This window comes from Pogona vitticeps, chromosome 2, assembly GCF_051106095.1.
Source record: "Pogona vitticeps strain Pit_001003342236 chromosome 2, PviZW2.1, whole genome shotgun sequence".
Taxonomy (NCBI): domain Eukaryota; kingdom Metazoa; phylum Chordata; class Lepidosauria; order Squamata; family Agamidae; genus Pogona; species Pogona vitticeps.
Window position 1 is genome coordinate 236,935,205 of NC_135784.1, and position 25,822 is coordinate 236,961,026.

The window sequence follows — 25,822 nt, forward strand, 5'->3', positions numbered from 1 at the left end:
ATGAAGACATTTAGTGTTAGTTTCAAATTTTGAGTCATATTTAGGATTTAAGTAATTATTTAAATTATATTTCAACATATCTCTCTCTCCTCCTCCTTCCCAGTCCCTTTTCTTTTTTATTCATGTTCCTTTCTTTTGCCCCCTTCTCTTCACTGTTTCTTCCAGAAACTTTCTGATAACACAGTGAGGTAATATGATTTTGACAATATTATCCCATTTGATTATTTCAAATTTTTAATAACAACATTCCTTTTTTCTGATATATTTGTTGTACAGTGAGCTGCCAATCAGCATCATTCATTGTACTGCCACATATTTTATCTGTTAATGCCATCTAAATACATTTCATTGTTCAGACGTCTATGAGAGCTTTCTTCATCATTAATATGCATCTTAATCCATTTTCTTATAATGTGAATCAGCACTTCTCATGTTATAATAAATGCATCAAACGTGGTGTAGTTGCCGAGTAGTATAAAGAAAAACAGAAAGCAGGTTTGCAGTTAGTTGAAAACCTTCTGCCAGTCCTATTCTTTCCTTCAATTTTGTAATATTAGTATAAATGCAGCAGCCCTTAAATTAGTTGTAAGCTGCTTATCAGAGGAAATCAAAAGTGTATCTAATGATACATATACTTGCAAGCAAATATCATAAAAGTTATGGTAGTCTCCCCAGAATTCCTCTGGAGTTTATACAGGTTAGCTGGAATCTCATTGGCGTGATTACATGAGCTTAAATGGCAATGCTGTCATCAACCTGTGACATTAATCTTTAAATTAATTTAATTTAAAGCTTCCTATTCTCCCCTCCACATTTCAAGGATTTCTAGCAAAGCATTTGGAGTCCTTAGGATGTGGAGGGGGGGAGGAGTCTGGGAGTCTTTAATATCCAAAAATCATAACTGGATCACCACCAATGGTCCCAATCCTGCCACCAGCAACCTGCAGGTTAATTTTTGGATATTAGAAGCTCCCTCGCTTCCACCACATCCTGAGTCTTTCAAAGGCTTCATCAGATCAAAGGGGGATCTGAGGAACTTCAGAATTTGAGGGAGCAGGGGGAGGATAGGAAGCTTTGGTCATTGCTTGTCCATTTTGGACAGGAAACCAGCAAATTCTGCACAACTCCATGGCCTTTTTGTAAATCCTGGACAGGAAGGGTGCTTATATGCACAAATATTTTTTATAATCCTGTCCAGCTTGTTTCTTTTGGCCCTTTCCTGGTGACCTCTGCACGGGAATGATGTCATTCTGCTCAGGCATTGTAATGATAATGTGCAGTGAGCACTTCTTCCAGAAGAAAATAAACACTTGCAAGAAATCTCATGAAATTCCCTGGGAGATTACAGGATGAGGGGGTGTACCGAAGAAATCCTACTGCAAGACAAAAAGAATGCTTCTTCTTCGTGGCCTCTCTGAATACACACTAATGGGTTAAATCTGCACCTGCGCAGAGATTTCTGGAATATTCTAGAGCTTTAAGCTGTTTAAGCAATGGACCACTCCCTTAGCCCACAAGGTCTGCCTACCCTCAAAGTTACCTCAGTTCTTTTTTGCCGCCGCTGCATGAGGTCTCCTCTTCTGAGCTGCTGCTTCCTTGTCGTTTCGACTCCTAAAAAGAGCAATTTCAACTTCATTATCTTTCATCAATCATAAGACTATTGCTACCCCCCCTTCTCCAATCCCCACTCCCCTGTTTTTAGCTTCTTCCCGCATTTATGGCACCCCCCTTTCAAAAAAGTGTACCGTGCCCTAATAAGATCGCTGTTACTGATGGCCACAAATCCTGCTTGTTTTGCCTGGGGGAATTGCATCAACCCTTCTCCTGCCTGATCTGTAAAAACTTCAGCAAACAAGCTCTAAAACGTGGAGAGCAACACCTTAGATTCTTCCTCTGGGAAAAGTCTCTCCAGCCTCCTCTAACCATGGAAGCTGTGTCTAATTTAGAGACTCCAAATCTACCTCCACCTCTGGTTGTTGCCTCCCCACCCCTTCTAAGGCATCCCAACGATCTAAACATAGATCCAAAGTAACTTCATCTGGGAAAGCAGTTTCTACTGCTAAATCTTCTCCAGTCTCTATACAGCCTAAGCCTAAGAAAAAGAAAAAAACTTTTTGAGGCTTGCCCACAACCAGCGGTACTAGATTTGCCAGTACAAGAACAGCCTACCATCCAAATCTACTCCTCAGAGGACACACTTACCATCCCCTCTGCCCAACCAGAGTTTCCTATCCTGACTCAGTTCCTGATTTCACCGGGCATTGCTGACGTGACTCTGGTACAGACATTGTTACATTCAAGCCCAGTCTCTACTGCTTACTTGGTCTCACCCAGCGACCATGACTCTGTACCAGCTCCTCACCCCTCTGCTCTCAGGAAGAGGTCAAGAAAGGAACGATACCTAACGGATCAAGATGACAACATTGATAGACCCATGAGTCTATCATCTCTAGGGTCCTTCATCTCTAGAGAGCCGTCAGAAAAGCATAGACATGCAAAACGGGTCAGGCTCTACGATTCACCAGACTACCCTGAACCCATTTATGGACGGTCTCAATATTGAGCACATCGGTACCATCCCTCCGAGCTCGATTATTACCGGAACCATTGCCGGCATTGCTACTGTTATGATTATGGCACTTCGGACTTGTCTTTTTCTCCTCGATACCATCATCGGTACCAGGATGACCCTAGATCTCGATCTCAGAATCTGCCTCGATACTATCATCTCCAGTACCGAAACAGATCTCCCATAAGAGGCGTGCTGATTCAGCCAATGCTCACTTGACAATATCTAAGAAACCCCGAGCGTCAGTAGCGGCACCTTAATCCCATCCATGCTCGACACAGACGCACGTCCCACCTACTTCAACTCAACCATCAGATACCAGACATAAAGATCATTCTAAACATCATGCTTCTTCAGTACCACAGCATATCCCTCTGGTACCACAACCTACCCTGGTACCAATTCAGCAAATAGCATCAAAATCAAAGCATACTGTACTACTTCTGTACTGACGGCCCCATGATAGTATCCAACATCTCCAGCACCCTTTCTCCAATCCTCAACATCAAATTCTTCTCACTCCTCCCATCTGCAGGAGTCCCCACCTAACTTGCCTACATCTGATTTGGACTCTTAACACCCATAATCCACCATCACCGTCTGATGATTTTTCTGCTTACTCACAACTAATTCTCAAGATAGCAAAGGCAATGGAATTTGACATTCAACAGCCTTCACAATCTCAGTCAGATAAGGTCTACAAGGACATTAATACACAACAATCTCTACCTCTTAGCATGAGTTTCATCCCTTCCTTGCTGGAATTGGCTAATCAAACCTGGACAAAACCTTCATCCATCCCTCAGATGTCACTCAAGGTAGAAAACTTCTATAAAACACATGGAGATAATACCAACTTCCTCTTTAAACACCCATTACCCAATTCTCTCATGGTGGGCGCTAGAGTCCACAACAGGTTTTCTACAACACCTAATAACAAGGAGAGTAGAAAACTTGACATTGCAGGACGCAGGGTCTATTCCCTTGCATCATTCAATCTCCATGCCACAAACTACATGGCTGCAGTCGGAGGATATCACCATTACCTTTGGAATAAAACATCCCATCCCTCCAATCAGCTATGGGGGAATATAAAACACGCAGACTTGCTTTCCACCAAGAAGCCATGGTGTTCGCTAGGCAGGAAATAATCACTGCCAGACACATCATCGATGCCTCCTCTCAACAACTAATGGTGGCAGTAGCCTTATGAAGGTATGCATGGCTCTGATCTGCCCAAATCCTAGACAATGTTAGGCTCAGAATTGAAGACTTACCTTTCAGTGGTTCTGGCCTCTTTGACGACAAAACAGATGATATTATTGAAAACCTACAAAAATTAAAGAAAACGTCACGTTCATATAATACCCAACCATACTATAGGCCACAGCGCTCTCAATGGTGTCGCCCACATCAGTACTACCCACCTAAACTATATTATGATAGGAACAAATATTCTGCCCAACCAACCACATCCCATCAACCCAGGAATACCTTCCAACGCCATCAGCCAAAGCAGTCTTTTCACCGCCTGGGGAAGAAGCAAAACCAGAGCCTTTGACTCTTACACCCCTCAAATCACCAATAGCCACCTTCTCCCAGTACCTTCAACATGTCTTGCTGCTCATCTACCTTCATGGTCATTAATCATAACAGACAAATGGGTGCTTACTATCATCGCAACAGGGTACGCCATCGGGTTCATCCGCAAACCACCTCCACGATCCCGTATCCTTCAACAAGAAATCCAATTCCTTCTCTCTAAGAACGCCATCTCTCCAGTTGATCCTGTAGACCAACACACAGGATTTTCCCCCTGGTACTTCACAGTTCCAAAATGAGGTGGAGGGCTAAGACCTATCCTAGACCTTCAAGATCTAAACTATTACCTAACTGCCAGAAGGTTCCGGATGGTAACCCTCGAACGAATCCTTCCCATTCTCCAACAAGGCCACTGGCTTACATCCATAGATCTAAGCAACACATATTTTCATATAACCATACACCGGGATCATCACAAATTCCTCCGCTTCACTGTCGGAGAACAAGCCTACAAGTTTACAGCCCTGCCATTTGTTCTTTCCACAGCCCCAAGAGTCTTTACAAAATGTATGGTACCCGTGGCAGCCCACCTCCGCACCCTGGGAATCTCAGTCTTCCCTTATTTAAACAACTGGCTCCTGGTATTGTCATCTCCCAGACAAGCAGCCATAGATGTCCAGATCACTCTCTCTGTCCTCGCAGATTTAGGCTTACAGGTAAATGCGTGCAAATCAGTCCTCATTCCCACCCAACGGATCAAGTACATAGGGGCTGTATTAGACTCCATCTAAGCGAGAGTGTTCCTCCCACACGAAAGGATATTGAAATTTCAATCCCTCATCAACCACTTTCGCCCAGACTCCTATGTCACCGCTCATTCCACACAGTATCTCCTAGGCCTCATGGCCTCGACAACGTCAACCATATTGCATGCCAGACTGAAACATGGTCCCTCCAATCTTGGTATCTCACCCTGTTCGACCCAATGATGGACCTTCAAATAAAACCCCCTCAAAGTCACCCGAGAGCTTGCATCTCAGTTCCTCTGGTGGAGCAATCTGTCGAACTTACTCATGGGTCATCCTTTCGCCCCTCTCCAACCCTCAATCCAAATAACTACAGATGTGAGTACCACAGGATGGGGTGCACACTGCAACAGCCACTCCATTCACAACACCTGGTCCAAAACAGAAGCTACCCTCCATATAAAGAACCTGGAACTCCTTGCCATCTTCAAAGCTTGCAGAGCATTTGAGCCAATCATCACGGGCAACATGGTTCAAATAACAATGAACAGTTTTGGGAGTGGCGCATGGAGTGTCACATTTTTCCAGTGGCAGTCTACACAGCCACACATGACAACCTTGTAGCAGACTGTCTCAGTCGCATATGAACTCAGACTCACAAGTGGTCCCTAGATCAGTCCACTTTTCTACACCTTTGCAATTTCTGGGGACAACCCAAGGTAGTCATATTTGCTACCCCACTAAACACCAAATGCAACCTGTTTTATTCCAAAGCAGGCAGAGGTCACGGATCATTGGGAGACGGCCTTATGGCAGACTAGTCCATGAATCTCCTATACTTATTCCCGCCCATTCCGCTAATACTTTGGATTATATCCAAAATCATGAAAGAATGGGTAGACGTAATCCTCATTGCCCGCTGGTGGCCAAAACAACCATGGTTCACAACCCTATGCTCCATCAGTAGAGGAGGCAGAGCTTGATCGCAGTGAAGCCAGCAGCCCCTGGCAACAGCTCCTGGGGAAAGTTGGAACCGTGCAGTCCGTGATCCCTCCAGAAAGGAGGGGACAGAAGGGGAGGCCAGGAGAGGTCACCCCCAGATCTCCATACTCTACAATGACTGCCTGGAGAATAATTCCTTAGTAGCGAACATCTTAGCGCATGCCCACAAACCTTCCACTACAAAACTGTACTCGTACAAGTGGTCTGCATTCCTCCAATTCACCAATCAACGTAATCTAAACCAACTACTTTGCAAGCTGTTCTGCAATTCCTCTCACAGCTGTTCGATCAACAATTGTCTCTATCCCACCTTAAAGGTCTACCTCTCTGCTATCATAGCTAATCAACCGCAGGACTCAGAAGCTGCCATCTTTTTCCACCATCCATTACTCAAACAATTTCTTCGGGGTGTCACCAACCTGCGACCTCCACCTCCACCACCTACCCCACAATGGTCGCTGTCCCTCGTCCTGCACTATCTCTCATGACCTCCCTTTGAGCCACTACAGTACGTCGGAACACCTCCTATGCCTCAAAACTCTATTCCTGGTGACCATCACTTCCACAAGAAGGGCTTCCGAACTAGCAGCCCTAAGAATCAATAAGCCATTCCTACAGTTTCACCCAGACAAAGTTACCCTGTTCCCGGATGTTTCCTTCTTGCCCAAGGTAATCTCCAACTTCCATCTTTCGCAACCCATTGTACTCCCCACATTTTTTCTGGCACCTACAACTCATCTGGAATGATCACTCCTTGGACACTAAAAGAGCCCTAGCATTTTACTTGTCTAGGACGGCCTCTTTCCGAAAATCAAAGAGACTTTTCGTGTCACCCCATCCACCTCATAGAGGATCATACGTGTCCTGTTAGACATTATCTCGGTGGATGGTATCACCTATTAAATTGGCATATCAGCTAGCCAAAAAGCCTCTCCCTGATGAAATCCGAGCACACTCTACTAGAGCAACTGCTTCCTCTGCAGCTTTTCTCCGAAGGGTCTCTATCCCGGACATCTGTAAGGCCGCCACATGGTCCACACCATGTACCTTCACTGCACATTACAGACTGGACCTGAGAGCGAGAGCATATGCATCCTTCGGGAGAGCTGTGTTGTCATCCATCCTCCAGTGATGTCCCTTCACCTATAAGGTAAGCTTGTCAGTCACCCATTAGTGTGCATTCATAGAGGCCATGAAGAAGAAAGAGAGGTTACCTACCTGTAACTCTGGTTCTTTGAGTGGTCCTCTGTGAATTCACACTTCCTGCCCATCCTCCCCTCTGTCCGTCACTTCTATATCTACTGATGCAGCAGTGGGTTGTTACCAGAACCGAGGTAACTTCAAGGGCGGGCGGACCTCTTGGGCTAAGGGGGCAGTGCATTGCCTAAACAGCTTAAAGCTATAGAATATTCTGGAGATCTCTGCGCAGGCGCAGATTTAACCCATTAGTGTGAATTCACAGAGGACCACTCGAAGAACCAGAGTTACAGGTAAGTAACTTCTCTTTTTTCTTGATTTCTCTCTGTGGTTGACACCCTGCAAGATACAGATTTCCACTCATACATCAGATCTGGGCCTGCACAAAGTAGGACATTGGAAACATCAGTGCCTTTAGAAACTATTCTAGTCCATGCCCTCAGGTTGGGTAACATTGTGCTGAGTCATAGTAGTAACAACTCAGTCCACCCTTCTTTGTACTTTAATGAATGTTGTTTTATATATAAAATTATATGAATTTGTGACATTCTGCAAGGGATAGGAAATTGGTATTTTTTCCTTCCTTAAAGGCAGCACTATCACATCAGGTTTGTCAACTGAAGGATCACTCAGTTCTAAATGTTTCTGAAATGCTACATGGGTGTAGATACATACTGTGTCTATGTGCATTTGTATGTGAGTACAGATAATCATTTCAAATTGTTAGTTATTTTTCATCTATGTTTCTGAAGAGAGCTGAGCTATATACTTTTTCACTAGGTATGATCTCTGAGCAGTCCTTTTAGGTGCAATCCTATGTGAACCTTTTCCAATAATTAATCTTGAAATTACTGAAACAAGGATCGCCAACTTCCCTGAATTGGACCCAAGGAATAGTAAAAATAATTGTGTTTATTTAAGGGCCCTTGGAACTGAGTTTCTCGCACTGTTACAGGTGTGGCCAGAATCCTGTTAATGCTTGTGTAGGGTTTAGATATCTCACTGTAGCTAACTGATTAGGAGCTGGGGTGTACCTGCAACAGAGATATATCTCAGCACCTCATCAGTTAGCCACAACAGGTTACACAAGCCTTATGTGAACACCAACAGGATTCTGGTCTTTCTATTAAAAAAAGTTATCCAAAGAAAAGTACCATTAGGCATGCTTAATTCACATGTTTAGATCTTGGCCAAATTGTTTGAATTTGTTTTTACTATTATATATAAACATGATGTACTGTATTACAGGGATTTAAAGGAAAATTTTGAATTGCAAAAGAAAATTGTAGATTGTAAACAAATTTTAAAAAAAACTACTAAGAGAGGAGGAAAACCACAAGAGATGTTTTAAGAATTTTTTATTTTGAAATATTTGTAGAATAATTGGCCTAACTCTGTAAAAATATATGTATTGAAGACAAATACATCATCATAAAGATAAAATGAGGGCACATGATTTGTAATGTTTTTCACATTGAGTTACTTGTCCTGCTAATCTGTCTTTCAGAATGGTTGAAATGAAGCATGGATCTGAAAAGAAAGTAATGTTGGACATAAGTTATAAACAAGGGAGAGATGGGAACACCATTATTGACACAGTTATTCAGGATACATACCTCTGTGCTAGTGTAGAGTTTCTTCTGACTGTAGCAGATGTTTTTCTAAAAGCCACTGCTGAAAGTGCTGCTGCAGAGAGAAACTTCAAGCAAACTTTGGCTGTAAAGGAGCAAGGTTAGTAATTGGTGTCAGCACATTGCAATAGACAATTAGTAGATATAAACTGAAAACTATAGCTTCTTTGTGCTCTTCATGAATCACACCTATCAGTGTTTCTGTGCCTGTTACAAAACCCGTCAGAATGTTCTAGAGCTTAAACAGAGCTGTGAGAAAAGCCCGCTTCCCCCGCTGTGCACGTCCCATTACCAGTGACCATCTCTTGGTTCCTTTGAGCTGTCACTGAGTAAATTCTGAGGAATGTTTGTTACAGCCTATGCTGTGTCTTTTTATTTTTATTTTTGGAGAGTTATCTGACATCGTCTCCTCCTTTGTCTCCAATCTTCCATTTGTGAATCTCCCCCTTAAAAAAATCTTTGTTACTTTAGTCGTGTTCTCTTACTCCTTCCCTCCCTCCTGCTTGAACTTCTTAACCTTGTTGTGGTGAGGCCTCCTCACTTTTTTATGATCCCAATGGGGACCTTTCAAAAAGTATGCTTCTTCCAGCAATAAAATCCCCCTCACTGATGGACATTTGAACCACTTATGCTCCTCTTGGTGAAGACTGCCAACAAGCTTTCCAGCATTGGTTCAAGTTCACAAAGATTGCTCCAAAGTCTACTGTGACAAACCCAGACCTACTGGGATATGCCACAGTTTCACTAAGCTGCCACCAACCATTCCCTATAAGAAGTCACACAGACCAGGGATGGATTTTTAACAAATAAAAGAACAAGGTTTATTAAATAACACACAGGAAAAATAAAAGGATCAAGTGAATAAGATACAGTAACGTGGCTTAGTCTCAATCATACATACACACAGTTTGGTTCACACAGAACACTTAACTTGAAGCACAGACCCTGAACCTATCAGTTCTGGCTAACCATACAGACACCTGAACCTATCAGGTTGGTACTGACTGACACACAGTAGTACCCTGTCTGACACACAGACTCCCACTCAAGCTTCTTCTCTCAGCTCCTCTCCAGCTCTCTTCCTTCTCCACACACGCTCCACATATATATACAGTACAGCCCCTCCTCCTGATGTCCCGCCTTCCACTCCCCATAGGATGGAACTTTCCCTCCAAACCCATGACAGACAGGTAACATCAGTGCTGTATGTAACACCTCCCCTCTTTATAAGTTGTTTTGTAGGGGGAAAGCTAAGGTGCTTTTCACCAAAAAACAACCTGGACCCAAAACAAACAAAAACCATCATATAATAACATACAATACCATACTTACTTATACTTACACTCTATTAGGCATTTAAACATTTACCATTAACAATACATCAAGTTACCTTTATTCATACAAACCAACATGTTTAATAAACAGACACATTTGACTTTTTGTCATCAAAATATATACATAGTCCATGTTTCTTTCGCCGTCTTCATTCTTCAGGTCTTCTTGACAAGGCGTCAGCAACACAGTTCACTGACCCTCTGACCACCTTCACTTCAAAGTCATAGTCTTGCAGATTTAAAGCCCACCTCATAAGTTTACTATTGTGGGTTTTCATTGTATTTAACCATTGCAGTGGTGAATGGTCAGTGCACAGAATAAAATGTCTTCCCCAGATGTAAGGCTTGGCCTTCTGGATCGCGTAGACTATGGCCAGGCACTCCTTTTCCATGGTTGCCAAATGTCTCTCACCTTTCTGGAGTTTCCTACTCAGGTAGGACACTGGATGCTGGTCACCATTCTCATCCTCCTGGCAAAGAACTGCTCCTACCCCGCTGTTAGACGCATCGGTGTAGATGATGAACTCCCGGTCGAAGTCTGGAGCACGCAGCACTGGATAGTTGATGAGCGCCTCCTTCAACCTCCGGAACGCCTCCTCACAGTCGCTGGTCCACGGGATGCGGTCATCAGCCTTCTTCCTCATCAGATCGGTCAGCGGAGCCGCAATCTCGCTAAACCTCGGGATGAACTTTCTGTAGTAGCCCACCAACCCAAGAAATGATTTGACTTTTTTCTTGGTGTTGGGTCTGGGCCAATCACGAACTGCTTCTATCTTGGCCTCGAGGGGTTTTATCACTCCTCCCCCTACTATGTGACCCAAGTATTTTATTTCTGGGCTACCCAGCTGCAGTTTGTTCTCTTTGCAGGGCCTAGGCCAAAGCACTTCCTCCCCTGGGTCAAAGTGCCTCTCCCTGCCTTCCTGGTCATCCCAAGCTTTCTTTCTGACCTTTTGAGCTTGCAGGGTCTCTGCTGCTAGCTCTAGGTTTCTCTTTAGGTCATTCCTTAAAGGGTCTATATACGTCACAACATCTTGTGGGTCATCCTGGGTGATCTGCTCCCAATTTTGTTTGATCAAATCAAGGGGCCCTTTCACCCTTCTCCCAAATAAAAGTTCAAACGGACTGAACCCGGTACTGGCTTGTGGCACTGATCGATAAGCAAACAAAAGGGATTGCAGCTTCTGGTCCCAATTGTTTGGATTCTCTGCCAAGTAAGCCCTAATCATGCGCATTAGAGTCCCATTGAACTTCTCAGTTAACCCATTACTTTCAGGGTGATAGGCAGTGGTTTCCTTGTGTTTAATTCCACAGATTTGCCATAACCGTTTCATGAGCTTCGATGTGAACGATGCGCCCAAATCTGTGATTATTTCTGAGGCAAATCCCATCCTGGACATATACCCCACCAAGGCATCTGCCACTGTGTTAGTTTCAATGTTAGTCAAGGGTATGGCTTCAGGGTACCTCGTGGCATGGTCCACAATGGTGAGAATGAACCTGTTCCCCCTCTTTGTGGCCTTGGGCAAAGGTCCCACAATATCCACCCCTATGCATTTGAACGGAGTGTCAATCACAGGCAAAGGGCACAACTTTGCTTTGGTCCTGTCGCGGTTATTCCCCTGCCTTTGACACACATCACATTGTTTACAGAACTCCCTGATCTGCTTCCCTATGTCAGGCCAGTAAAAATTCTGTGTGATTCTCTGCTGTGTTTTGTTCACCCCTAAGTGCGCAGCAAACATGTCAGAGTGCCCCCTTTGTAAGATCATGGGGCGATACTTTTCAGGTACCACTAGCTGACTTCGGATCCCATCTCCCCCTTTTGAGATATTCCTCAGGGTCTCTCTATACAAAATCCCCTTTTTCTCTAGAAATCTCACTGGGGTTTCAGGTGTTAGCTGGGCGTCAGTCACCTGTTCAAAACACTTTTGGAGAGTGGCGTCTGCCTTTTGCTCTTGGCCAAATCGGCTGTCTGTGGTTAAGGTTTCCACCACAGCTTCTGAACTCCCCTCTGCTTCCGTCTCTGGCTCATCATTACCCCCCTGAACTGTCCCCGTGGTGGCTTGTGAACGTGTACTCACTAGCACCCGTTTCACATGTTCAGCCAGGTCATTTCCCACGAGCACGGCTGCTGGCAGAGTCGATGAAATCGCTAGCCGCCAAACTCCCCTCCAGCCTTGAAAGTTCACAGGTACCTCCGCTACTGGCAGTGAGATCACCTGCCCCTCAATCCCTGCCACCTTCATGCTCTCATTTGGGATTATATATTCCCTAGGAATAATATCTGGATGGCACAGGGTCACCTGGGAACAAGTGTCCCTCAACCCCCGATACTGATGGTCAAGTATTCCTACGTCCACCCCTGCTGTTTCAAACAACTGAGAATCTGTTCTCACGAGCAAGCAGCGCTTGACCTCCACAAGAGGACCATTTTCCTCAGCCTGATCAGCAGATGTAACTGTTCCAGATTGAGTAGCCATGGCAACAGGCTCCCTCAGTGACAAGGAGCTTTGCTCTTTCTGGACACAGAACACAGCTTTTGGCTTGGTTCCACTCGAATCCTGAGGCACAATTCCTTTTAGCTGCTTTAATTTCTCACACTCTGAGATTAGATGGCCCTTTCCCTGACAGAAATAACATTTTCTGCTATATTTTGAGTCTTTCTCATCTTGTTTTGGTTTTCCCTCCAAAATCTGAGGTCTTGGTTTCATGTCTGAGGGCTTCCCTTCACCATGGGCCCCTCCCCCTTGCTGGCTTTTCCCTGGTCCCTGAGAGTACTTGCTGTAGGTTTCTTTAGGTTTCCCCATCGATTTCCCCTCACCCAAGGGCTTTCTTATTTGGGAAATAAAATCTGCGATCTCGGCTGCTTCTGCCACAGATTTCGGTTTCCTTTCCCTCACCTGGAATTTCAGTTCCCCATGCAGGACTGAATAGAACTGTTCCAGCGCTATCAAGTCTTTGAGCTGCTGAAAGGTCTCTGTCCCCTCCTGAGATAGCCATTTCTCTAGCAGCCTCACCAATTGGGCCCCCACTTGGGTAAAAGTCTGCTCTGGTTTCTTGGTGATTGACCTGAATCTTTGCCTCAGCTGTTCCGCATTTATCCCATGTCTGGCAAACACCAGTTTTTTAAACTCTGCAAAATCTTTCATCAGTTCCTCTGGCATCTCTGCATAGACTTCTGCAAGGCTGCCACTGATTAAAGATCGCATGATGGTCATCTTCTCAGTTTCCCTTACTGAGAAGTCCACAAACGCTCTTTCCACTAGGGAAAAGAACACTTCAGGACAATCTCCCTTGTGGTACACAGGGAATTTCTTCAGGTCAGCTTTAGACAATTGGCCTCCCTCAGAATCCCTATTGTTATTATTGTTCTGATTCATCAGTTCCAATTTTCTCAACTCAAACGCCATTTTCTCTCTTTCCAATCTTTCTTCTCTTTCCATTCTCTCTATTTCAAATTGCCTTCTTTCTCTCTCTAATCTTTCCTCCTTTTCCATTCTCTCTCTCTCTAATCTTTCCTCCATTTCCCTCACCCTCAGTTCATGCTGTTGGGCTATGAGCAATTTTCTGAGTTCTGGGTTCTGTTCTCCCGTGCTGTCACCTTGCACTGAGCCAAATTCATCCTCAGAACCTTGGTCAACCTGGGGGTCTTTCACTTCACCCATTTCTGCCATTTGGCTTCGAGTCAAGGGCATAATCCCCCCCCCAGAACAGGCTGCTTTCAAAAGCCAAGCCTCAAAATAAAGCGACCACTTTTTTTTTTCTTTTGCCTCAGAACCAGCTTTCTACAGATTACTGCTGTTCTTCAGCACTAACTTGCAACAGTTGCGAGCCAGAGTCTACCCCCCTCTGCTAGGCCTCTCAGCAGGCAGGCTAGATCACTGCTACTACACAGTTTTGCCTCAGCTTTTTTCCCGCCAAAACAGGCTGCCTCAGAGCTCCCTAATCTAGTCCCCAATCTGAGGTTACACGTTCTTCTACTAGCGCACCTCCCCGTGAGGTACACCTAGAAGATTACCTACGTGCTCTCAGATTGTCCCTGACTAGACCCCCCTTGCTCTGGGCTCACTTGCCAAGGCTTTGCTGTACCACTGGACAACTGGACCAGTCGTATCCCACACGCTGGACACCAATCAATGTGACAAACCCAGACCTACTGGGATATGCCACAGTTTCACTAAGCTGCCACCAACCATTCCCTATAAGAAGTCACACAGACCAGGGATGGATTTTTAACAAATAAAAGAACAAGGTTTATTAAATAACACACAGGAAAAATAAAAGGATCAAGTGAATAAGATACAGTAACGTGGCTTAGTCTCAATCATACATACACACAGTTTGGTTCACACAGAACACTTAACTTGAAGCACAGACCCTGAACCTATCAGTTCTGGCTAACCATACAGACACCTGAACCTATCAGGTTGGTACTGACTGACACACAGTAGTACCCTGTCTGACACACAGACTCCCACTCAAGCTTCTTCTCTCAGCTCCTCTCCAGCTCTCTTCCTTCTCCACACACGCTCCACATATATATACAGTACAGCCCCTCCTCCTGATGTCCCGCCTTCCACTCCCCATAGGATGGAACTTTCCCTCCAAACCCATGACAGACAGGTAACATCAGTGCTGTATGTAACATCTACTTCCACTTCTGGCTCTGAAATATACTTCTTAAGGGCACAACACAATCAAGAACCAACAGTCCCACTTGAAATTTCACTGATGGGAAAAATCTCTCCAAGCTCTCGGTTCGTTGTCTCAACAGTTTTCTTCAGTTCCAACAATTCAGTGCAAGGAATATCTATCTCCTAAAAAGTGTGTTATGAAACCATCTCATTCTGAGTTCACTGCAGCCCGTGCACTGACAAAAACTGAGACAGTACCTCCTCCCGGAACCAACAATGTACCGTTGATTTCAAGAATATTGTCAGCTCCAAAATCTATTTCTTTTAAGGGCACAGCACAATCTGTGTCAAACCCAACTTCAGCAAAAATTTCAAACAAAACTAAAAAGGCATCTGACCTGGACATAGTTTCTATTAAGAAATTCAAACAGAAACACAAGACTAAATTATGTAAGTGACATTAATTGTTTTTGAAGCCATCCAAGCAGTCTAGGGAAGCCAACCCCTCTTCATGGCCATCGAATAAAGAGTGAGATGACCTATTCTGTTTTGGCTCAACCTCAGATGAGGAATTGAGTCATGTCCACCATCATCTCCAGCTTTTAGCCTGTCCCCAGATTGGAGCCAATCTATTCAACAATCCTCACCACTGTAACAAAGCCCAAGGCAAGAACACCCCCTCATAGATCTGGAGCATTCATATGATTCATTACTGCAGTCTTTGTCCACAGTTTGATAGAGAAGCCCTCCTCACCCATAAATGCTTACATAAAACCCATCATCATCACAAAATCAAGGGGTCCTGCACTATTCTGTTCTGGCACAATGCCTTAATTCGATCATGGGCCATACTCAGGATCAGATTGGCACTTTCCACTGCCATTATTGACTTCCCGGCAATGTTAAAGAGAAACATCAGGGCTCTTTCAGGGATATACCATGGTGTTTCCCTATGCCCTATTGATATGGAGACTTAGCACTGAGGTTGCTGGAGCATGGCCATGGGGCTGCAGTCCAAGTCCAACTGTCCCTCTCTTGTCTATCTGTAGACATCATTTTCATCTTAATTATTATTTTTTTCTTTCAGCTGTCATTTCATTGTACAAATTAGACATATGATTCATTATTAGGCATCTTTCAGTCTCGAAAGACTATGGTAACGTGCTCTGTACGGAGGACTTGGAACAGCGTCTAGTGTGGCTGAGGAGGCCAATTCGAGAGTGACAATCCCTTCCACATTGAAGACAAATCCAATCTGTCCCCTGTCCAGCTCCCTGATTTTGCTGCTTTTGTGACTTCCTCTTTGCCTCAGCCTGCTGGACAAGGGTCTCTTCAAATTGGGAGAGGCCGTGATGCAACGCCTGCCTCCAGGCTGAATGCTCAAATGTCAGGGTTTCCCATCTGTTCAGGTCCATTCCTAAGGCCTTCAGGTCCCGCTTGCAGATGTCCTTGTATCGCAGCTGTGGTCTCCCTCTGGGGTGATGTCCCTGCACTAATTCTCCATAGAGAATGGAGACATAGGATAAACTTCAGTGGAGTATTGCTTCATGATTATTCCCGTCTCGTTATTTTCATGTACTTCTGCTTGTAAATTTCAATGGCTAGTATCCTCTTGTGGAGCTCTGGCACAGCAGGGTGATGTCATGGGCAGTGCCAGTTAGCTCCTAATTAAAGAGTTCTTTTTTCAGTTTCAGGGTCTGTGTGATTTATAGACTGTGAGATAGCTTGCTGCCATTGGTGACGTTATTCCCATTGTACTAAGAGAGCTTTGCTAGAGGATACTTGCCAATATATCCTACTTCTTTGAAAGAAACATAATCCTTTATTGTTAAAATTCAGTTTATTTTGTGTGATAAAGCTTACATGAAACTTAAAGAATAAACTTTAGTACAAAAAGTGAGCTAGGGGATATTGATTTCTTGTCTTTGCAGGACAATCATGCTATAAATTAAAATAATTTAAGTCAAGTTTAACTTAAAGTTTTAAAATTTGCTATAGTTGACTTTGAGAAAGCTGTAAAATAGTTATTTATAATTTTTTTTGTTCCTGTAATTATGTGTGTGATCCAGCAAATGGTTCAGAAACCACACTCATGGAATTGAGTGAAACTGGCTAAAAGTCAGATGCAGCAATCCTTTAAAAAGTGATTGAAATCCTGTTATATAGTTACGCAAAGGCATAACTTTTAGTGACAAATAGTGTTAAAAATCTATTGGTATTGACTCTTGCATGTTCAATATGGAACAGATAATGCAACAGAAATTTCTTAACTTATAGCAATTCACGGCTAAAAGTTATATCTTTTGCATACATGCAGATTAAGATTTCAGCCAATTTTTCCTAAAATTATAGGGCTCTGAGAGCTAACAATTGATCCTTATCTAGATTGCTTTCTTTTTATGAGATGATATTAGTCTGAGTAGATTCAAAACATTTGAGATCTGTTTATAGTGCTAATTCCATTTCTCTGAGGACAGTACACTTGCCTAAATGAAACGTTTTAATGTCCCAATAGTGGATTATATGGATGTGGGGAGGGAGATTATGTGGAACCATCTAGAACATAACATTTACATTTGTTACCAGAAGTTGAGTTTTAGTTTCAGTGGAAAATGTGCCCAGAGCCCAATTTGTGTTTTATCCTGTTTATTTTCCACCACGGTTGAATGATAACAGTCCTACTATAACATTGTTGAGATCCACACTTTTACTTAAAGGCAAAAGCTACAGAGATTATTGATTATTCTGTTCTAATGTTAATTTTGTTTAAAATGCTTAACAAGTAAAAACATCCCATTTTCAGTTCCTATACAGACAGCATCTACCATGGAAATAAATGTTGTAGTTAAGAATCCTGAGATTGTATTTGTAGCTGATTTGACAAGAAGTGATGCTCCTGCACTGGTGGCTACAGCACAGTGTGAAGTCTCTATGAAAAACGGCCCTGAAATGTCCAAAATGACAGCTGCTGTTAAAGATATAAATGTGAATGCCTGCCCATTTCTTCCAGATATGAGAAAAGGCAATGTTACTACGGTAAGATTTAAAATATGTCTTCTAGAATTGTTATCCTACATAATACTGTGCAAGTGACAATCTAACCTGTGTGATTTGTAGCAGGAGGCAGTGTAAATGAAATAATGTTAGAGACAGTAAGTATGGTCACATGGAAGAGCAGTACTTAGAGGAGACATATAGAAGAGCAATACTTCTAAGATTTATACAGAGGTGTCAAATGTTTGTTGGAAGTGTGAAGCACAAGAGGGAAGCTTTTACCATATGTGGTGGACTTGTAGAGTGGCGAAACAGTATTGAATAGCAATACATACTCTGTTACAAAAAAACACTGCTTTGTAATGTTCCACTAACCCCAGAATTGTTTTTACTGAGCATTATACCAGACAATATAGATAAGACAAAGGACTACCTAGTTATATATATAGTCACTGCAGCCAGAATTCTTTATGCTAAGAATTGGAAGATATTGGAGATACAGAAACAAGAGGAACTCATTGGGAAGATATGGGAAGCAGCAGAAATGGATATTCTATCAGAAGTGTTGAAAGACTGTCCAATACAAAAGGCAACTGGACGATGGGATTTATTATATAAATGGTCTGAGTCACCAGATAGTGCTTGAATAACATAGAATTAAACTAAGATGTAACTGTAAGTTGAAACCTGGAGGGCAATCAGATTGTAGAAAGAATAGAATTAAACTAAGATCTAACTGTAAGTTGAAACCTGGAGGGCAATCAGATTGTAGAAAGGCAGAAAGTTGACTTGATATCACAACATGAACAGATTGGATGACAGTACCATTTTGTATTCTCCTTCCCCCTCTTTCCCCCCCATCCCCTCTACCTTTTGTACTCCTTACTTTATCCCTAGTTGTTAAAAATAAAAAATAAATTTAAAAAAGAAGAGCAGTACTTATAGGAGTTCAGTGTTGGTCACATGCAGGCACTGGTATAATTGTAAATTTGGAAATGCAGATGTTCACCATAACAGGTCTCATAGCCAGTTGTTTCCTGGAAGAGTCCAAATATACAGCTAGCTGAATTGATATGGATCAGTTAATGAGGGGCAGTTTAAAAGATATTTAAATTACCTGTTCAAGACCAAATCACATTCAAATACTTCATAATATTACAAGGATTGCTTGCAAAAAGACACTTTTCTTGAGAAAATCTGAGGGCCAACCAGGACCAGCCCTAATTTATTGTTAATTAGATCCCATCTGGTTCTACTGCTTTGTGAGGTACATTTCCTAAATGCCACATCATCTTCAATGGCTGGCGCATCAACCAAAAGTGACCATGCTCAGAGCACATTGTCCATGAGATTAGTCAAGTGCCAGCTCCTTTCCGAATATACAGACGTCACCGTTCCCATAAAGATCACATACTAATCAAAGGGTAAATGAAAGTCAGCTTTATCCCTTTTCCTTTTTCCCTTCTCTTTTCTCATATTGCCATGTCCTCCCTTACTCTCCCTCTGCTTTCAGTAATTTAAACATGTTCACATAACATAATGTTCAAGCCTTTCTCCAGCCACTGTTTTGGGAGGTAGATGCCGGGGCGGGGAGTGGGTGGGTTCTCTTTGTCATTAAACTTGCCTATCTGGGCAGGAGGGATGCACTGCATGGACACTGCCTGGGGCCCATACTACGTCTGGCCCTGTCACAGCCCTTTTGCCCCACTCATTCCTACACAAGGCCCAGTCAAGAGGACCTGGACCATGGGGCTGCTGCCTGTCAATAACCCTCATCCTGTTCCCTTTTCCAATGAAGGCTCATCTGATGTTCCTGCGCTGTTTGAGTGTTGTTGTTTCTTCTGCACCTCCTCCTCCCTCAGTTGTTCCTGGATTGTGGTGCCCAGTGTCCTCCTTTCCTCTGCCTCCTTCCAGCTCAGTCTTTGCTGTTGTCACTGAACTCTTTCTTCATTTAACCTGTGCCGGCCTCTGCCTGCTGCTGGACCCTGACCCTCTTGGCCAGACTGTTGTGGCCTACTGCCTGCATGCCAGTACTTCAGGCTTCAGCTGGGAGGTCTTCATAGAAGTCTTCGTAAGCTTCTCTTTCTAAGGCCCTGTGCTTTTTGTTCCCCTTCAGCTCTCTTCTGTGAAGCCATTTCTGAAAACAGACCCCCCCCCCCTCTCTCTCTCTCTCTCTCACACACACACACACACACACACACACACACACAATTGTTGGCTTGTATGTCACACCTGCAAATTCCCCAATGCCACTGCCAGCCTGCCTCCCCTCTTTGCAGGTCTTTCTGCCTGAACCCCTGGCAAGCTCCCAAAGAATCTACACAGATTCTTCACCCCTAGCTAACTTTTTAATTTATTTAAGAGAGAGAGAGAGAGATTACAAAGAGGAGCTGAAAGGTTTGGGGCTGGCCACCCCACTCCTTAAAGTACAGTAGGTCCACTGTATCCTTGGGGGACTGGTTTCAAGCCCGCCTCCATGGATGCCAAAACCCACGGATATTAGTGAACACTGCTTTTAAGGATAAGATATGTTAGAATGATCAGATCCTTCAAATGATTCTTCTGAAACTTTCTGTGTTGCAGGCTCTCTCTAGGGTTACACCCTCTCTGTTTGCAGATTGGTTCTCCTCCCAATTGTCCCCTTTGCCTCTCCCCCTGTGCTTGGCACAGAACCTTAACCCTAACCTTTCCAGTGATCATTTTACAATACATCAGAAGGTTGAGCTGCCTCAGGTGATCCTGGTTCATTGAGCGAATATATAGTGTACACTCTGCTTTTAAAGTTTAATGTATATATTTTCCACAGTAAGGCATTAACAGAAATAACTAATAATGAAAGTAAAGTTGAACAATAAAAGTTATGAGAATTTGGTCTATTGAGATGATGGCTCAGCGCATACGTGATGCAATGAAGTGAGGTGTTGCGATTTAGAGCTAGGTGTATTGATCATCTGAAGGATCAGCTGCTTTGGGTGATCCTGGTTCATTGAGCAATGACAGTATTGATGGTTGGATTTCATTAGCAGACTATGCTGATTGTTGGGGCGCCTCAATAGTTGGACATTTTTTTGCTGAAACTTTTTTGAAGAACATTGTGATTGGAAGTTGTTTTTCCTTTCTTTGTAACTCATCAAAATGTTGCTACATGCTTTGGTGATCATACAAGTACCTTTAATGCTGTGTTCCATCCAAGGATTTTATTCCATAACTCTGGCCTTTAAAGTCTGTGCAATTCAAAACATTTCAGCATTTTTTTTTCAACTGTGCACATTGCTGGTTCTTCAACAGTTTCTGCTTCATCTCCCTCCTTCTTTGTAGATGATTTAACTAGTTCTTCATTTATTAGCACTTGTTGATGGCTTTTTCTGGTTTTAATCCATCCACTGCAGCTTTTATGGATGTTATTGTGTCAGCAATAGTGAAAGATTTTCAGTATTGCAGTATGTCCAGATTAGAGTTTACATCAATTGCTGATTGAATGCAGTCAAATATCAGGCAAGTGTGTGTTGCCTTGACACACCAAATAATCTCTTCATCAGGTGGCTGAAGCAGTGAGGTTGTATTTGGAGATAAAAATACAACCTCAACATTTTCATTGTCAAAGCAAACAGATTCAGGATGGTCGGTGCATTGTCTAATAATTATAGGGCTTTAAATGACAACACTTCTTGTTCAAAATATTTTTTTCATTTCTCAGATGAAGTATTAGTGGAACCATTCATAAAGAAAACAGCTTTCACTCAAGCTTTCTTGTTATATTCCCAGAATAGAGGCAGATAATTTTTCTTTTTGTTTTTAAGAGCACATGGGTTCTTCGCTCGCTTTATCATATGACCTGCAACATTTGTACATAGTGTCAGAGTTAATCTGTCCTTCCAAACTTTATGTCATTTGTTCCCAACCTTTTTTCTCCACCAAAAGTCTTGTTTGTCATACATACACACATATGCTAACTTTAATCTCTGGCTCTGAAATGTAAAGGAATAAATTATTTTACAAGAGCTACAACACATGTAAAGTGACTCACAACTTCCCAGAAAACACTCTGTAACCCCTTGGGGGCCATGAGTTCCAGGCTGGGAAATACTGCTTTATGCTCTGGTGCCTGCTTTGGACTTTTATAGATGTAGGTTCTGATGGGCATCTTCTTTCAGAACAGCCCCACTTCATTGCAATTGAAAACTAGCTTTGGATGGTATCTTTTCTCATTGAACATCTCCTTAAACTGTGCTTGCAGTGTGGCAGCAGCTTTCACATCAGCAGATGCAGCCTCTCTAGTAAGTTTTACATTTCTCAGTCAAATCCTATTCCTAAATCTGTGTAACTATCCCCTACTTTCAGTAACTGACTTGGTGTCACTCGTTTTAGGAGATCCCTTGCTAAATTCTTTGTATAGGCCCATTGCTTTCTGACGCAACGCATTACCATCAACTGGATCATGTTTTCTGTTCATGTCTTTCCCCCACAAATTTTCCACCTCAGATAAGCCCTTGTCACACACTTTTACTGTAGCTTTTGCAGTCTGAGGTGTAATGACAAGAGTGGCACAAATTTTTTCCACAGTTTCACAGATTCATTCATATCATAAATTCTAGCAACCTCAGCATCCTTCTCTCCCCCACCCCCACCCCTCTCCCTATCAAATCAGCTTTTCCCATAAAGGAAGCACAACTTCTCCTTGGCACTTTGGTTTTGCCAGCATTATTGTGCTTGAGACCATTACATACATTATTAAGCTAAATGAGAGATAAGTACTTGAACACAAGCATTGTAGTATCATAAGGGCTTAGCTGAGTAATGAGAACAGTGAACAGCTGAATAGTGTATACATCATGGGCTAAACCTAAAGGATTATTAGCATCCTTGGTGTCTTCTTCCACTGCACAAGATTTTGTGACATTACTCAGAACAACAAACACAATTTTATTAATGAATTTACAGGTACTATACTGTATTTCTGCAATTTTTATTACATTTTTTCTGAATGCAGTCAACTGTGGTTAAGTGAAATCATGTATATTGACCCCGTGGATATGGCAGTCTTACTGTGTTTGTTTTTTCCTTATCTTTATAAGTCTGCACTCTTTTTTATGTACTGCCTCACTTGCTTGCTTCCAGCTGTCCCCCTGTTTCCTCTGCTTTTTTATATTACTGTTTCTGCAGCTTCTTGCCCCTCCTCTTTTTTTCTTTTTGTTTTCTTTCTTTTTCTTTCCACAACTTTCTGTGGTGTTTCACTACTTTTCCCTTGTGGGCTTTTCCCCCTTCTGTGCACTCCCACATACGTATTATGCTGCTGCTGCTGCCTGTTCAGTCATTGTCACTGCTGCTTCTCTGTTTGTCCATTGTGTAGTCTGTCCCTTTTGTGTGCTCCACACATCACCGCTCCTCACCGCTGCCTGTTGCCTTGGAGGCATGCACTGCCCTCAGCTTTTGCCATTGCCAGGTTCTCACCAGGGAAGCTCAGGAACAAAAGAGAGCTCTTGAGTTGGTGGCAGTTTTAAATTGCCCAGTGGGCTGGCCATGACAGCCCAGCACCTCTGGGCCATTCTTATTGGCCTGGGCAGGAAGAGGTCATTACAGTCCGATGAATCCCAGGAAGAAGGAGCCCGGCCAGAGATGGCACCCACCACTCTGGCTTGGCCCCAGAGCTACCACCACTGACAAAATGCAACCCCAGAAGTGAGTTCAGGACCAGCATTCTTGTCAGACATACTTATTCAACCAGGAAATCTGCAAAAACAACAGTGCAGCATACGTACATGAATTTTCCTTGTTTCCATACAGATGTTAATTGATGAAGCCAAGAGTTTTGGGAAACACTTCACTAATTGAAATAGCTTCATCTCTTTGGCAGTATATACTTATGTTCTTTGTGGGAGGTTTGCATGATTTTTTTTGCTGCATTTTGATATAGTTTTTAAATTTGATTCCTTTTTATTTATATCCAGATATTGCAGCCCTGTGATCTGTTTTTTGATATGATGCAATCAGGTGAAGAACCTCAGAAAGCTGATCTCTCCATTAAATCCATAATGATTAAGGTATGTCAAACATTTATGTGTCTGCATTAATCTCAAGAATGAATGTGATGATACTAATAGCTGCATCAACTATCTAAGCTTGGTATATTTCTTTATATTTTGCAATTGATGGATTTCTCCTTAGACTGTGCCTGAAAAATAGGCACTTATGGTGTCAGTGCGCAAGAAGACTTTCTCTTTGGAAGCGGAATATGCCTAAAGAAGCTATGTCCCCTTGTTTTCTATCCCTGTTTCCTCATTATTTGAACACTTCTCTTTTAAAACAAGCCTTTGATTATGTTGCCTTCTAATATAATTGTTAATAGCTGTAGTTCCATGTGTGTCTGTCTTTGAGTCACAGGCGTTTTATAGACTTAAAATTCTTGTTTGGAAGAATTTTATTAAAAAAAGAGAAATAAATGCAATTTTAAAAAACTCAGGAAAACAAGATAATTAATTAAGATAGAATTTTGTTTTAAATAATGCCTACTTCACATATTCATACCTGCGTGCTGCTGCTTCTAATATGCAGTAGTTTTGGATTCATAATGCAGTAAATTTTTGGTACATAGTCTTCTTTCCTTTTAACCACAGGTGTCACCCATTATTTTGAATACAGTCATGACAATTACCTCAGCACTTTTCCCAGCAGGAGAGACCTCAGAGAAAGACATTAGCCCAGTACCACCTGATCTTTGGGACAAGAAGGATATTAAAAATTTAAATATGTGGTTTCTTGAAGAGTCAAGTGAAAATAAAGATCCTGTTTCTGTGACTGAGTTGGTTCCTACAGGAGAGACCTTGAAAATGAGAATAGAAACTGTTGTTATAACTCTTGAAGCTGGTGTCGGTCATAAAACAGTACCAATGCTTTTAGCAAAATCCTCATTTTCTGGAGAAGTGAAAAACTGGAGCAGTTTGATAAATCTTTGTTCTCGTCTTGAACTAGAGGTGAGCATATGTTTCTGTTACTGTGGTGGAAAATTGTAGATTTTTAATGAATTGTAGCCAACATGTGGTAGGTATTCAAAATGATCTTTTCACATTGGATATAATTGTTATCTGTCATGGGGTGAGGAGTGCAGCTTTACCTCAACAAATATGATGCATTTTTTCTATTGCCAGCGGATGATTTCAAAATGATCTGTGCCAAAGCATAGTGTTCAAATCAGCATTTTCAAAGAGTAAATATAGCATTGCATTGAACCAATCAAAATGGTGTTAGAAGCAGAAATGTAGAAGGATGTCCTGTATATGTACACATCAGGAGTAACCAGTTTTGGAGGGTCTGGCAACCATTGTCATCACACTGGACCTGCCATGGGCCTTCCCAGCCCTTTCCATGAAGCCAAAAATGACTGGAGAAATTCACTTCCATCTTCCCCCCCCCCCCCCAAAAAAAGTATGATACAGGAGGTGTAACTTAATTCCACTATTCTACTTTAAGCATTGTTATTAATAAAGGTAATGGCAGAACAATTTTCTCATTGTATTTTAGGTACATTATTACAATGAGCTGTTTGGTGTTTGGGAGCCATTGCTTGAACCACTTGAAATTGAAAGCAGCGATGAGTTCAGACCATGGGTTCTAGAACTGAAGGTAAATTTTAGATGTATAAACTGGCTTGTGTTCAAGATAAATAGACTTAATAGATTTAACGGATATTCCATCATAAAAATTTGAATATATGCTCTTGCCACAATGTATATGTCTTCATTATTTGAGAAGGATAATGTTTTGCCTATTGAGTAGAAATCTATCATCAATGAAGAAGGAGAACATGGAAGATGTGTTTATGTTTTTTCATCTTTGAAGACAGATTTAAAAATGGATCCAGGCACATCTACTTTATCTTCTGCCCAAAGATGATTGTGTTCTGGGATAAAAAGAAAGACATTGGGAAATCCCTTCATTCCAAAGTGGACAAACCTAGGAGTAAGAGGCACGCCTGCCCGCAAGGGCTATGGAGGGTCACAGCCATCATACAGTCACCACTTTTGGTTCTCCCATTAGTACCCAGACTTTCATTTTTAAAAAATGAAAGTGACTTCAAAAAAGCACCTTACCTTACCTTTACCTTTACCTTCAGCTAGGCCATCATGGGAAAAAATTCTCAGAATGTTCCGTTATATATTCTAAAGGTATAGTTTGT

At 42.4% G+C, this 25,822-nt stretch overlaps 1 protein-coding gene across 5 annotated transcripts in view; it reads left to right on the forward strand.

Annotated features, from left to right (window-relative positions):
* The window catches only part of VPS13A (vacuolar protein sorting 13 homolog A), a 240,710-nt gene that overhangs the window by 123,806 nt on the left and 91,082 nt on the right, over nucleotides 1–25,822 (forward strand). For all 5 annotated transcript variants that reach the window (XR_013541528.1, XR_013541529.1, XM_020787771.3 and 2 more), the window contains exons 38-42: nucleotides 8,564–8,787; nucleotides 17,459–17,691; nucleotides 23,598–23,690; nucleotides 24,264–24,620; nucleotides 25,168–25,269. Coding sequence is in view for 3 of the 5 variants with exons in the window: in XM_020787771.3 (XP_020643430.3) it covers nucleotides 8,564–8,787; nucleotides 17,459–17,691; nucleotides 23,598–23,690; nucleotides 24,264–24,620; nucleotides 25,168–25,269 (1,009 nt within the window). In the remaining 2 variants the exon portion in view is untranslated. The remainder of the gene's footprint in view (nucleotides 1–8,563; nucleotides 8,788–17,458; nucleotides 17,692–23,597; nucleotides 23,691–24,263; nucleotides 24,621–25,167; nucleotides 25,270–25,822) is intronic.